At 40.5% G+C, this 13,093-nt stretch overlaps 1 protein-coding gene across 2 annotated transcripts; it reads right to left on the bottom strand.

Annotated features, from left to right (window-relative positions):
• Window positions 1-9,139: 9,139 nt before the first annotated feature.
• On the bottom strand, window positions 9,140-12,713 carry glulb (glutamate-ammonia ligase (glutamine synthase) b). Of its 2 annotated transcripts, XM_071904184.2 has the most exons (7): window positions 12,579-12,713; window positions 11,772-11,951; window positions 11,155-11,316; window positions 10,925-11,071; window positions 10,705-10,832; window positions 10,116-10,315; window positions 9,141-10,019 (listed from the first exon to the last, which is right to left on the bottom strand). In XM_071904184.2, exons 2-7 carry the CDS (start codon window positions 11,935-11,937, stop codon window positions 9,701-9,703), a joined length of 1,122 nt encoding a protein of 373 aa, XP_071760285.1. In that variant the 5' UTR covers window positions 11,938-11,951; window positions 12,579-12,713; the 3' UTR covers window positions 9,141-9,700. The 2 variants fall into 2 exon arrangements, with proteins under 2 accessions (XP_078141868.1, XP_071760285.1); XM_078285742.1 differs by lacking the exon at window positions 12,579-12,713 and having other exon boundaries at window positions 9,140-10,019; window positions 11,772-11,947.
• Between the last annotated feature and the right edge of the window lie 380 nt (window positions 12,714-13,093).

The following is a 13,093-nucleotide window of genomic DNA, read 5'->3' on the forward strand; positions in this document are numbered from 1 at the left end:
AATTGTTTTTTGTAAAGTTTCCCACACAACCACACTGCATATTCATACTCCCAGTGCAAGCTTTCAGAAGTATTGACCAGTGTTCTTGTATTACCAATGACGACTGTATTTGGAACATGTGATATCTAAGGAATCAATGCACTATGTCAAGCAAATACATCATGCATATTATCAACAAATACAAAATATGCAAAATATATATGAAATTATTTAAATAAAATGACAGTTATGTTAATGTTAAAAGTACAGCTGTGGTGATATTGAAATGGAAAATGGCCTCTGTAAAACAGAATAATTGTTGGCCAAGAATATATGTTATTTTTTCTACTCTTTTTGATTTATTTGCTGTAGTTATATAGTTATGCCATTGTGTGTGCATTGTACTACACTTTGTCAATTTGGCTTTGGCTTGGCTTGGATTTTCTCCTGCTCCTACACATTCACTTAGTCACTTCTGCCATCGCCAGTACAGCATTTGAAGCAATTAAGTAATTTAAAGTAATATAAAATGGGGGATAAGATGTTGAAATGTTCATGACTCTGCCTAATATGTTTGTCAATAGGAAGCTGTCACAACAAAGCTGCAGTGGATTGTTGTTTAAGCGCTCAGTGACGTTATAAATGAACCCGGATGCCGAAGCTGTACTAACAACCAGTCTAACGAGCGTCACCAAGGAAGTCCCTGTTGTGATTAAATAAATTGGGGTTTGTTTGTTGACTGTGTGTTTGTGTTTCTTCCAGACCCCCAGTCAGGAAAGTGTCTTGTTTTTCCCTCACGACCAGCTGCAAAGAAATAAAGAAGGAACACGTACATGGTCACACTGCAGTTAAGAAGTTCATGCTCAAGCTCCAAGCAAGTACTGCTCATTTGACTGTTATATAATTACAGTATTTCATTATTCAGTATTCATCAAGAAAAATACAATTGGAACAAGGATCATGCGTGCGACTTTGCTGAGTTGAGGTCCTGTACAAGGATCATAAATGAAACAAAATGATTTTAAAGAAATGCAGGCCAAATGAAATGTGCTTTGCTAGAGTTTTAGGCATGAATGAATACTTCATTGATATAGAGCCCACTGGCACACTGTGCAGAAAAAGTGCAGAGTCATGGTGGGGGTGGTACTTGGATTTCATGGTAAAGGAGACTGCCTTAATTGAGAACATACCCGATCTTGGAATTTTCCACAGCGCTCCACTCTATAGCTGTGGAAATTGCTGGATTTGCTGGGCTATGCATCCAGCTACATAATATCATCCCATAGCACATCAACCCACACTGTCTTTCAACTGATATGTAGAGAAATTACACACAATAGTTATATAATGCTTCCTATAGAGTTGTATATGATTCCTATATTCTATTACTATATAACATATATGCTATCTTCATGATTGGGTTTGCAATTTTGCCAATTGTTTCTCATGATATTACAATTGTAATAAAACATGTTACAGTTTGTTTTATTTCATCATACAAATTAAATTCTATAGGGGAGGATTTACAGCTATAGTTTTAATGCATGTCTGCAAACTTTGAATCTATACACACTGTGGCCACTAGATGTGTGTGTGTGTGTGTGTGTGTGTGTGTGTGTGTGTGTGTGTGTGTGTTTGTGTGTGTGTGACAGAAAGAGACAAAGAGAGAGACAGACACAGAGATAGAGAGTTTTAGGAATGACTGAATTCAAATGTAGAGACTGTCTTAATCATTTGACCTAATTAGTACTATAGCTACAGATACTGTGGTAGCTACAGCTACTCAGACTTTAAGCAAGGGCCTCGGCCCATTTTCTCTTTCATTATGCCATACCCAAAACAATGTAAAAAGAAAAGTGAATAAATGCATTGTCAATTGTTTGTGTCACCACTACGTTATCAGCATGCAGGAATGCTGGCACTGAGGTCCATTATGACTTGGGGTGGCCGTGTAGATACGTTCAGGGCCAATATCACATCTGGGAGAAACCAAACAAGCTTGGTACAGTCAGTGTCATGCAGAACTGACAAATCTAATGCACTATCTCAACAAAGTGGAAGGAATCGTTGTGCAAATCATTGCAGTTGGCTCAAATAAATACTCCCATGATCCCCAGGGAGAGATTTGTCTTTTTGCTTACCCCTCTACAGGAAGTTCAGAGTGTAGGATCAGCTGCAGAACAGTGACGCTGGAGCTGGAAGGGATTCAGTGTAGACTGCAAATGCTGTAGCAGAGGCTTAAACCAGCAGGGACTCTCAGCTGACTCCTTACTCACTATGCCACCTTGCTGCCCTTTCTTATTCTTGTCATCATCCACATAAAAAACAGTGGGTAAAAGTCTGCCAAGGTAGCTCAAAGATTGGAAGTTCCTTGAAATGAAAGTTTATTAATGCTACATACAAAAGCGCATAAGTAAGCAAGGGAGGAACACAATGCTGCCTAAGGAAGAGCTTTAATCTTTAAACATGTTGCATACCTGCATGTATATAAGCCTTTTTGTATTCTTTTCATCATTCAGATAGATTATTATTACTCAGAGGTTATAGAGCCTCTGTCATACACTTTTAGAGTACCAGTTTTCAATTTGGTGCATAAGTAATGCATTTAGTGAAATCCCCAATGCCTTACATAGGATTTTCTGTGAGGCTAAAAACACTGTCAATTTACTGCTCAGAACATCTGTTTTCATGCTGTCAGTGGAAATCAGTTGCCTGCACGTTTTGTCCTCACACATGTTTTGAAAAAAGCAGTTTGACTGGTTGTTCTCAGATATTATCACACCTGTAGTTTCTCAGTTTACATGGATGTTCTCTATCTCTGCTTTCAACATGGTTGTGTCTGTTTCACTGGGTTTCTCTATAAGCCAATTAAGGGCAAGTTTGAATTTGCCCTAACCTACACTACTTGTCTTTGATATTTTGCTCTGCTACTCACAGTTAAATTTGACAACTGCTTGATGGTGATATGATGTCAGAGAGTTTTTGGTTGAAAAACATCTGCTTCAGTATATTGAAGGCTTACTGTAAATTACAAGGAAATTAATTATAACTAATTCACTTAATGTTTGTTTGCAGATTGTGAGGGATAATCTGAATGTTCCTTCAGACACACCATCATGGACAGGCTCCTACCTTAGACTACACAGTCCAAAACTTACAAAAGCCTGCACAACCCAAGGAAACGCTAAATCAGCAATATCCTGTATTTAGGTGACCTCATGATTTGAGGCAAACAGAAATGTGTCCTGTGGCTAGAGTTTTCTCTCACCACAGAATACTATGTGGTCCAGTGACGCTCAATGAGCAGAGCATGACACTAACACTAATAGGGTTAAGGCTTCGATTCCTACTGGGGTCATCCTTGCTAAAAATGCACACGCTCATGGCAGTGTTGCTGTTGTGAATGAAAATATATCCATCATAAACAATGAAGGTATATTTTTCAATAAATTCAAAAGGTGGGTGCACAACAACTGAAGACACTTAGAAGTCTCAGTCTGCTGTGAGGTGTTTTTATGTTGTTTTTTTTACTTGCAACAGGGCCGTGACAGAGCTGTGTGTGTTTTTGCTCACCCTGTCCTCAGTCTTTGACCTTTGTAAAATTCCATTATCTTTGTGCCGGAGGATGGGGGTGGTGTTGCCTTCACGGTTGCTGAGGGTCTTAGAATGGGGGCTTGTAAACTACAGGATGGTATTTGACGGTGGGGGGAGGAGAAAACAAAACAGGGGAGCTGAGGAGCCAAAATCTTAAGAGTCCAGAAAGAAGGTGCAAGTAAATAAGTCAACTGCAAAAACACTTGAAACTTGTTTTGGACCTCTTTTGCTTGAAACGTATCTGTGGTATGTGCAATTAGTGATTGATTTATGTTGTCTCATTACAATTAGACAAACTGTGAAAAAAACTTGAAGACACATAAGCACAATAAAACACATAAAGTAGCACAAATACATGAGAAACAGAACGTTTTGTCCCAATTGAGTATAAGCAATTTGACACCCGAGAGCTCAGAAAAACAGGATGAGAGAAAAGTCTGTCGAGGAGGAGCAGCCTAGCCTCGTCTTGCCTGCCATTTACCACGCTTGGGAAAGAAATAGGTGAGGCTTTGACACGTTTACAACTTCTCATGTTGCCGGTGACTTTTAGTGCAGGGCAGCTCACATCCTGCACAGGAATGAAGCAAACACATATGACCACAGACATATGAATACAACACTCCATGGCACAAGTGCAAAACAAATCCATCATTCGCAATCAAGCATTCATTTTTATTGGTAAGTATCATCTGTACCGGGGGAAAAATCATAATATTTAGAAGGACATTAGCAAGGTTTTGAAAGGGAAAGCAACATATTGTCAATAAACTGGGACCTATTTTTGTTAACCTCTTGGGTCTTTCTTGTTAACTTTAAACAACTTCCCATTAACATGCAACCCGTCATGTGAGCGACTCTTTTGTGGGTGTGAAAAACAGCTTTGCACCAAAGTGGGTTTTCTCACAAATGTCATAGAAAAATGTAGAAACTTACATTTTTAGTTATATCTGTCATAAACATACATAGCACATAGAGGACCGGTAGAACCTGATTTTGGGCAAAGATCACAAATAATCAAATCTGACCCTTGTACTGCTAATAAAGTAAATGGCACTTGTGATGCAGTTATTGTTTTCTATCCTCCAACTTCATCTATGTGATATAGTTTATCAATGCACTTTAAATGTAAAACAGAAGAGATAATTAATGCATTTGCTTCCACCACATGTCGGTGTATGTTTGTGTGCATGGAGCTTATACTTAGGCTTGCCCCACTGCTGTGACTTGCTCTTCTGCTCTCTCATGTTTCTTATCAGCGGGTCAGCTGGGCTGCACGTGCAGCATGACGGCCCACTTACTCTAAGAGGGACACACACACACACACACACACACACACACACACAAACAGACAGACAAAGAATTTACTTGTCTAAACATCACAAACTTTTTTTTTCTGCCGAATTTAGATGTAAACTAAATTGAACTGTGAACTTTGATTTATCTTGTCATCCAGCTGCAGAAGCAAGCATCTCATTGACTGGATTTACTTTACTAGTCACAGATAAGATGTGATATTTAAGGCCAAAGTCAGTCATGTGAAACAATCAGGACAGTCCTATGTCTTTGATACCCGGTCATGTATTTGTTTAGTTAAGACTGTTGAAAATGCAGTTGTGCTTTAGAGCTGATGACGTTATTCACAATAGGGGGGGTGAAGGAAGGGGTGGGGGGTCTTGAGTGCAATCTCCCTCCTGGTACGATCCAGCGTTCTGCAACCTCTCCCTCACTGCGCGGCTCTGCTTTCACAGCTGCTCAAGTTTCCGACCATCAGGCTGGCCGTGCTACGCTGGTTTTCACAACATGTCCCCAAACACACCGCCACAGGGGAGACGGGGGTGTGTGTGTGGGGGGGGGGGGTGTCAGGAACACAGCCAGTCTGTTGTCAACAACGTGGCGATAGTTGTGGCTAAATGGGCTCTGCCACAACATAACAGAGGAGGCTGCATTCATGTGATGAGATTAGACACAAGTCACCCAAGGATGGTGCTTCATTTGGTGTTCTGACTTTCAGTATGTGATTAAGTCTGGGCCCTCCTGCTCCTGTAACTCCCTGATTGAATTGCAGTTCACTCGCCGTGCTATTTTACAGTCTTTACAATGAATAGTCTGCGTTGTAAACTGGAAAGGGCAAGGTGAGATTATGTAACTTGTCTTGATATGTGATAGGCAGCTTGTTGGTGCTACTGTGTTTACGTATGACCTTTTTTGACATTTTCTAAGGTAACCAAAGCAGTAGTTTGTAAATTCAGACCTTTTTTCGTTGTTGTATGCACTATGCATATTCTTGACCTGGTTGTTGTTATATAATAGCCTGGTATGGTGCCCCACCCCTCCTTCACTTCCACACAGCACACAGATTGTCTAAAATTGTCTTAGACTGGGGCTGCCATGGAAACGAGGCTTTATCTGGAATGTTTTTCTTCATTAGACTCCCACTTTGCCCATTTGATCTTTCTGAAATGATTCTAATCGTCATACCCTTCTGTTGTGGAAGTTGTGCGCTCTCACACTTTCGCCCCCTTCTGTGTACAGGACGGGGGCATGTCATTTAGGGGTGGGGGTGGGGCGTGGGATAAGGGAAGGGGGGCTACTGCTAATGCAAAAGGAACACTATTTATTCAAAGATCATTGAATTATTCAAATTGCCTTCTGATAATTATATCACACATCAATACAACTATTCACTACTACACACACTCGGATGTCATTCACTTCAGTGGCTTGGCATTCATATGCATTTGTATTCACACACACACACACACACACACACATGCACGCACAAACAGTCACTGAATGAAGTGAGCGGGACGTGAGTGGATAACTGAGCTTGATCTTTACCCTCCCTCTCATGCCCCAGGTCTTGACCCTTATGAACCTCCGAATAGGTGCAGCCTGTTTTAGACCAAGGTTGTACATGCTGAGTAGGAATGCTGTCAGTTCTTTCTCATGGAATAGATTATACATAGAACTTGAATGGATAGGGAAGACACGAGACGTGTATGACCACATGAATTTCCCCTTGTGGGATAATAAAGTTTACCTTGACCTTGACACTTCCTACTGCATCATGATCATTTCCCTTAGTACCCCTGACATGGCTTCCATAGAATCTTGATATGTTGTCATGTAAATGAACATATAGTTCCATGTGTGGACAGAACATGAGACTAAGAGAGTTAGAATGTTCATCACAACAGCTGCTAGAATGTTCATCCAAATGATGCCGTTGCCATGGTAACACATGTTGTGAGTCACACATTTGTGAGTCTTGTGAACCAAATCAACACTGATTTCCATGACAACATTATCAAACTTTCTATGGCAGCCATTCTAAGTGTTCCAGCCAAATGACCATTCAAGAGTGAATATTTGAATGGGAATGATCAGTCTATCAATTCAAATTCTATGTCTGTATATCTCAATGGGTAGAGCATGGCACTAACACTGCCAGGGTTTGATTTCCACTGGGGCCACCCAGTCTAAAAATGTATGCCCTTCCGGTACTATAATGATAAAAGTGACCATCAAATGAATTACTGCTAAGCACATCTTTGTCCCATCATATAGATAAAAAACAAGAGAGTAAAAACACAATTTGAATGGTACATGGAACATGAGGCCAACATGAACATGAGGCCACAACTTGTGTGTGTGTATGTGTGTGTGCATGTTTGTGTATATGTCTTTGTGAGTGTGTGCGTGTGCATGCATGCGTGGGTGTGTATTGTGGAAGTATTATATTATTGCTATGTATTTGTGTGTGTGTGTGTGTGTGTGTGTGTGTATATGTGTGTGTGTGTGTGTGTGCGTGTCAGGGGACATGAGTTTTGGGTCAGTGCCAGGGCAGTGACAGACTAGCAGGAGGAGTTCGAAGGCTCCTTTAAAGGCAGGGAAATAAATGGAAATTGCTGATATGGTGGGTGGGATTTAAATAGATACCTTGACATTTTGAATTTTGGTTGCTATTTTATTCACATTGTGGGAAAAATATATGTAGGTTTTGCTGCTTACAGTGACTGAGCAAGTAGGGGTTCAATGTCTCACTCAAGGACACTTTGATAAGATACAACACAACTGTTGTCGGTGTTGAACATGCGACCCTGCAGTAGCAGGACAGCCTCTCGGTTCATGACCTTTGGACTAAAATAAAATGGTCATTGATGTGCAAATTTCTCTGAATTCTAAATGCTTTAAAGGTTGACTTATTGAAGAAACAAAGCTTTTATCCAATGGCAGTGATTTGTTATTATCTAAAACTGGCAGGTTATCAATGTTAGCATGTCACATGTCATGAAATTATGGTGCAAAGAAACCTTTTTCCACAATCCCTTTAAGATTGTAAGTTAGAGTTTGGAGTTAAATAGTCAGTGAGTGTCTGATTCCCTGACACTGGCAAGAAACTCCTTTCAAAAGTTCATTATATTTAATCTGTGTGCAATGTATTATGTGTTTCCAAGTGAAAATGCTTGTATATTCATGAAGAAATCTCTGCTGATATATTCGCATGGCCAGTTGTATACTGACCCATTGAAATCACCAAAGCTTCTGTCTGTCCAACATGCTTCAATGTGCCAGACAACTCAAGTTGCTTGAAAGTGAAATACCATTTATAGGTTCTCAGGTTTTTAACAGCCTCAGGGAGGAGCAACCTCTCCTCCATTTTCTTAACTGGCCTACTTTCAGAACTGGTGCAAAGGGCATCGTCGCTTCTTTTCAAAACAACATACCAGAAAGACAGTTAGTCATACTATTTTGGGATTTACACGTGCCGTAGAAAAACAAAACCCTGCGTCGTCAGCATAGACGGTGTACTCACGTGCTCGTTGTTATAACTGTCTTTTAGAACAGTGGTTCTCAACGTGGGGTCCAGGGACCACCAGGGGTCCTTGAGGGGGTTCCAGGGGGTCCCCAGCAAATTGATGAATTGTTAAACTTCACCATTATTTCATTTACAAGAAGTTAACACAATTAGAGAATGTAGAAGAATGACTGTTTTGATCGTAGCTTCACTGTTATCTCTCTACCTACAATACAGATAGTCATGGAAGTCAAACTCTGGACAAAATCATAACAATACAAATATTCTCAGATTTGGGTCCAAGAGACAAAATCTCATCAAATGGGGGTCTGTGGCTCTATAATGTGGACTAAATTAGGGGTCCTTGATATGGAAAAGGTTGAGAATCACTGAATTAGAATACTGGTTGATCAAGTTGTAAAAACCTTTCAAAAGTTTGATCATGTGTTGTAATTTTCTACAGATGGTAGTCACTTGGTCTGGTCAGCTGTTTGAATGAAGAGGATAACGATGTACCCAGACTTAATTAACCACCATTTGTTAAACATTACAGTGCATTTTCCCTTAATGCTGGTCACGTTTCAGAGATTTATATTAGCTAATAGTTTAGACATGACATACTCAGAGGTTTCTTATAAAAGACAAGTCATCTAGTCAGGAAACATAGGATAGGTATGGCATTTTACTTAACATGAAAGTCAGTTGTAAAAATGTTAGATGTTTATTAAAGATTTTTTGCAAGTGACTGAAAACATTCATTACCACATGCATTATAAAAAAAAAAAACCCATTAGATTGGCTTATATAATATGGGCCCACTTATCCACAACATGATAAAACCACCATTGTGACAAAGGCCACATGAGTAATAAAAATCAACATTCAAAACAAACATTCAAAACAAACATTCAAACGCCTTTGGGAACCTTTGGGTCAGAGTTACAACCTCAACAGGAAAATCCTGTTGGACTATTGGCAGTTAGTACAAGTTAAACACATTACGTAGATGCAAATCTATAGAATTAACTACATAAACAGTATAATAATTCCACTATGAAACTTTACCACCATGACAAAATTTGTTGTTCTTGACAAAAAGGCAGTGTTCATGTCAGAGGTAAGAAAGTACGGTATAAAACTGAATGCACAAAGAATGCAAGACTACCCCAAGCATCATCTCATTCGTCAAGCAAAAATTTCAACAAGGTAAAGATCAATCCATAACATCTTGCAATGGACAAGCCTAAACAATACAGTACTTGTAAGACACATACAGTATGCCTTCTTATGGTGTGAGCTTCTGAGAGGTGGGAATCAGTCTTAGAGCATTCATTTGCTGTAATCTGTGGGTTCATCGCCCTCTTCTTTAAGTAAACACGTGCGTATCAGGGCCTCTGTGACAACGTAAGGGTCACAGTTGGCAGACGGGCGGCGGTCCTCGAAGTAACCCTTCTTGTCCTGGCCCACTGAGCGAGGGATGCGGATGCTGGCTCCGCGATTGGCCACACCAGCTGAGAACTCATGGATGTTTGATGTTTCATGATGACCGGTCAGACGCCTGGCATTGTCAAGCCCCCCTTTGGGATCATAGGCCCGGATGTGGTAGCTGTGCCTCTTCCCCAGCCTTTCGATCGACTCCTCAATGGTTCTGTGGGGACACAAGACGGGGTTATGCAAACACTTAAAAACCCAATTTCAAAAATCATACCAATGTAATAAATTGCAAGTAAGAACACATCCTTACTTCAATCCACCATCGTCGCGCATCTCCTTTGTGCTGAAGTTGGTGTGGCAGCCAGCACCATTCCAGTTCCCTGGGATAGGTTTGGGGTCAAACGATGCCACTACACCAAAATCTTCACACACTCTGTGAAGGATGAAGCGAGCAACCCACAAATGGTCACCCATGTTGATGCCTTCACAAGGCCCAACCTGGAACTCCCACTGAAAGGCAACAGAGAAGCATGCAGATGAGATGCTGGAAGGAGGCAGAAAAGTTCAGTTTTCAGATCCAAACTATTAGTACATCATTTACTTAAAGCTACAATCCACACGATTCTTGTTTTTCTTAATTTTGGTGACAGCTTTGGTGATAAGTGGTCATTGCTTTGGAGTTTTGCACTCAATATAGGTACTGACCCAACATACTGTAATAATAGACACTCAATTGATACGGTGGGTTCTTATATTTCTGTTTAGAACAGCAAATGTAGAAGCTTTCATGAACTGGCTATAGGTTGAATCACTATTGGTATCAATTGGTGATAGAGAGTAGCAAAACTGACATTTATGAAAAAGTTGCTGATTACCACTTTAAGACAAAAGTACAATACCTGAGCTGGCATGACTTCAGCATTGGTTCCACAGATCTGAACCCCAGCATACAGACAGGCTCGGTAGTGGGCCTCCACTATGTCCCGTCCGTACGCCTTATCTGCTCCCACTCCACAGTAATAAGGCCCTATTCAGGCAGAATGACACAAAATGTTAGGACAGCCTTTAGGATTTGTTATGCATTATATTTCCTTCCAGAGCTACAACTGTGAAACTCACCTTGAGGACCTGGGAAGCCATTGGAGGGCCAGCCAAAGGGATGCCCATCTGTTCCGAGGATGGTATACTCCTGTTCCATACCGAACCAAGGGTGGTTATTGTCCACCATGTTCATGATCTGCTTACAGGTCTGGCGGAGATTGGTCTCTGTTGGAACAGTAATGTAGGTAAGCTAAAAAGGCAAGATCGCTTATCCACAACAATGTTCCCGTTCATTAGTAAAGGCTTACCCGCAGGCTTGCGGTTGTACTTGAGCACTTCACAGAGAACCAGCTTGTTGGGGTCTTTCCTGAACGGGTCCCTGAACATGGCTGCAGGTATCAGGAACATGTCACTGTTTGAGCCCTCTGACTGGTAGGTGCTGGAGCCGTCAAAGTTCCACTCAGGAAGATCTGAAATAGAAAAACATGGTGTAGAGGAGATTGGGTATAGTTGTCACAATGTTTACTCTCTCAGCCACAATGACTATTACAAGATTCTTTGAAAACTGATAATGAAAGATGAGATTCCCCAGGTAGAAACTGGTCTATTATTTTCCATCACTTATTCCAAAATGAAATTATAACTGGTTGAATACAGTGTGTCCCCTTGTGACAATCAACCCCTTGGCAGGGTTGGTTGACACATGATATGGGATTAGTTGTCACAATGTTAGCAGCGCAACTGGTTCTGCCACAAAGAAATGAACAAAACAACAACTGAACAACTGTAGACTTAATTGAAATCAAATATCTATATTAGAAATCATTGATCTAGAAAACAATTGCTCACTAAAAATATCAACAACATCACAGTTACTGTACATGATAAGCAAACCCTGCATTGATCAGATTTAGTCAGATCTTACCCTCAATGGTCTTGGGCTCAGAATCCAAAGTTCTGGTCTTGCAGCGCAGTCCTTCTCCAGATCCATCTATCCAAATGTACATGGCTTGGACCTTATCTCCTTGGGGGAGATCCATGTACTGCTGCTTCACAGCTTTGCTCAGCTGTGCACTTGCTGAGGTGGCCATTTTGACCCAAAAACCTGTAAAGTAAACAAAGGAAATGATAAGCTTCATTATTTTCCGTTATTTAAGAAAAAGAATAGAGCCACACATCTGGGGGGAATGGGGGGTGTCACTATTCTGTCAAAACAAGATGCACGAATAAGTTCATATGGCCAAACAGAGATGATGTCAAGAAACAATAACAAGGTGGACACAAAAGTGATTAGAAGGGATGTAAATGACGAGGAAAATGCACAAGCTTAAAAAACTACATTACGGGCTGTGGCAGTACAACCATTAGACGATAAAGCCGTCAGTAGATTAATCATCGAAATTTCTGATTTAGTCTTTTTGTAAGAGCTCACAGAAGGCGAGAACATTTTAACAACCTATAGTGTACATCATGTGCTTTTTTCTACAGGATGCCTCTGTTTCAGGCATTTTGTAGAAATATCACACACAAGACATCAACAACACAACAGGTTTGCATTGGAAGAAGAGGAATACCTAAACACTGAAATAAACAAGGTGAAAACAAAGGAAAGTTTCAGTAGCACACCAACAAAATAAACAAAACAGGCTGTAATCGCCTAGCAGAAAGAAATCCAGCAGCAGCAGAGATCTCTTTCTTTTCGAATGGTTAAAAATAATACTAACATAATTACCTTATGTTAACTGAAGAATAAAATCAAAAGACTAACACAGTCTCTGGATGTCGCGTCCGTTTGATGCTCGAGATTGTTGTTCATTCCTGCCTCCTCACTGCGTCCACGTTGGATTTATAGCACTGCTGCACATTTCCCCTGCATGTGATTGGCCAAAGGAAAACGTGATCCTCCTTCTGTAATGAGAAGATGCAGCGTGTTGCAAAGGGGAGGAAAACTACCAGGAGCCTTTTTGTTTCCCACCAACTTCTCATAAACACAACTAAAGCGTGTAGAAACACGCTCAAAAAGCAAAAAGTAACTGAAAAAGGACTTTTATTCTGACACACAAAGACAGACAAAGACCAATTTTGACTGACAGTGAAAAGTAAGTAGGATGCCCTCTAGTGACACTAAACGAGACAAAAAGTAGGCTGCAATTTGTTCTGTGGTGAAATATCCAATAACAATCTCAGTGATTCTTCTGAAGAGATTAACCTCTGTGCAAGTTTTAACAAATACAATACAATACAATA

This window comes from Centroberyx gerrardi, chromosome 9 (genome assembly GCF_048128805.1).
Source record: "Centroberyx gerrardi isolate f3 chromosome 9, fCenGer3.hap1.cur.20231027, whole genome shotgun sequence".
NCBI classification, from domain to species: domain Eukaryota; kingdom Metazoa; phylum Chordata; class Actinopteri; order Beryciformes; family Berycidae; genus Centroberyx; species Centroberyx gerrardi.

Excerpts from the sequence above, each read along its gene's own strand:
- glulb (XM_078285742.1), bottom strand. The coding sequence starts at position 11,937 with ATGGCCACCTCAGCAAGTGCACAGCTGAGCAAAGCTGTGAAGCAGCAG. Across the intron at positions 11,317-11,771 it reads TGAGCCCAAGACCATTGAGG|ATCTTCCTGAGTGGAACTTT; the intron begins GTAAGATCTGAC and ends TTTCTATTTCAG. Across the intron at positions 11,072-11,154 it reads GTACAACCGCAAGCCTGCGG|AGACCAATCTCCGCCAGACC; the intron begins GTAAGCCTTTAC and ends CTGTTCCAACAG.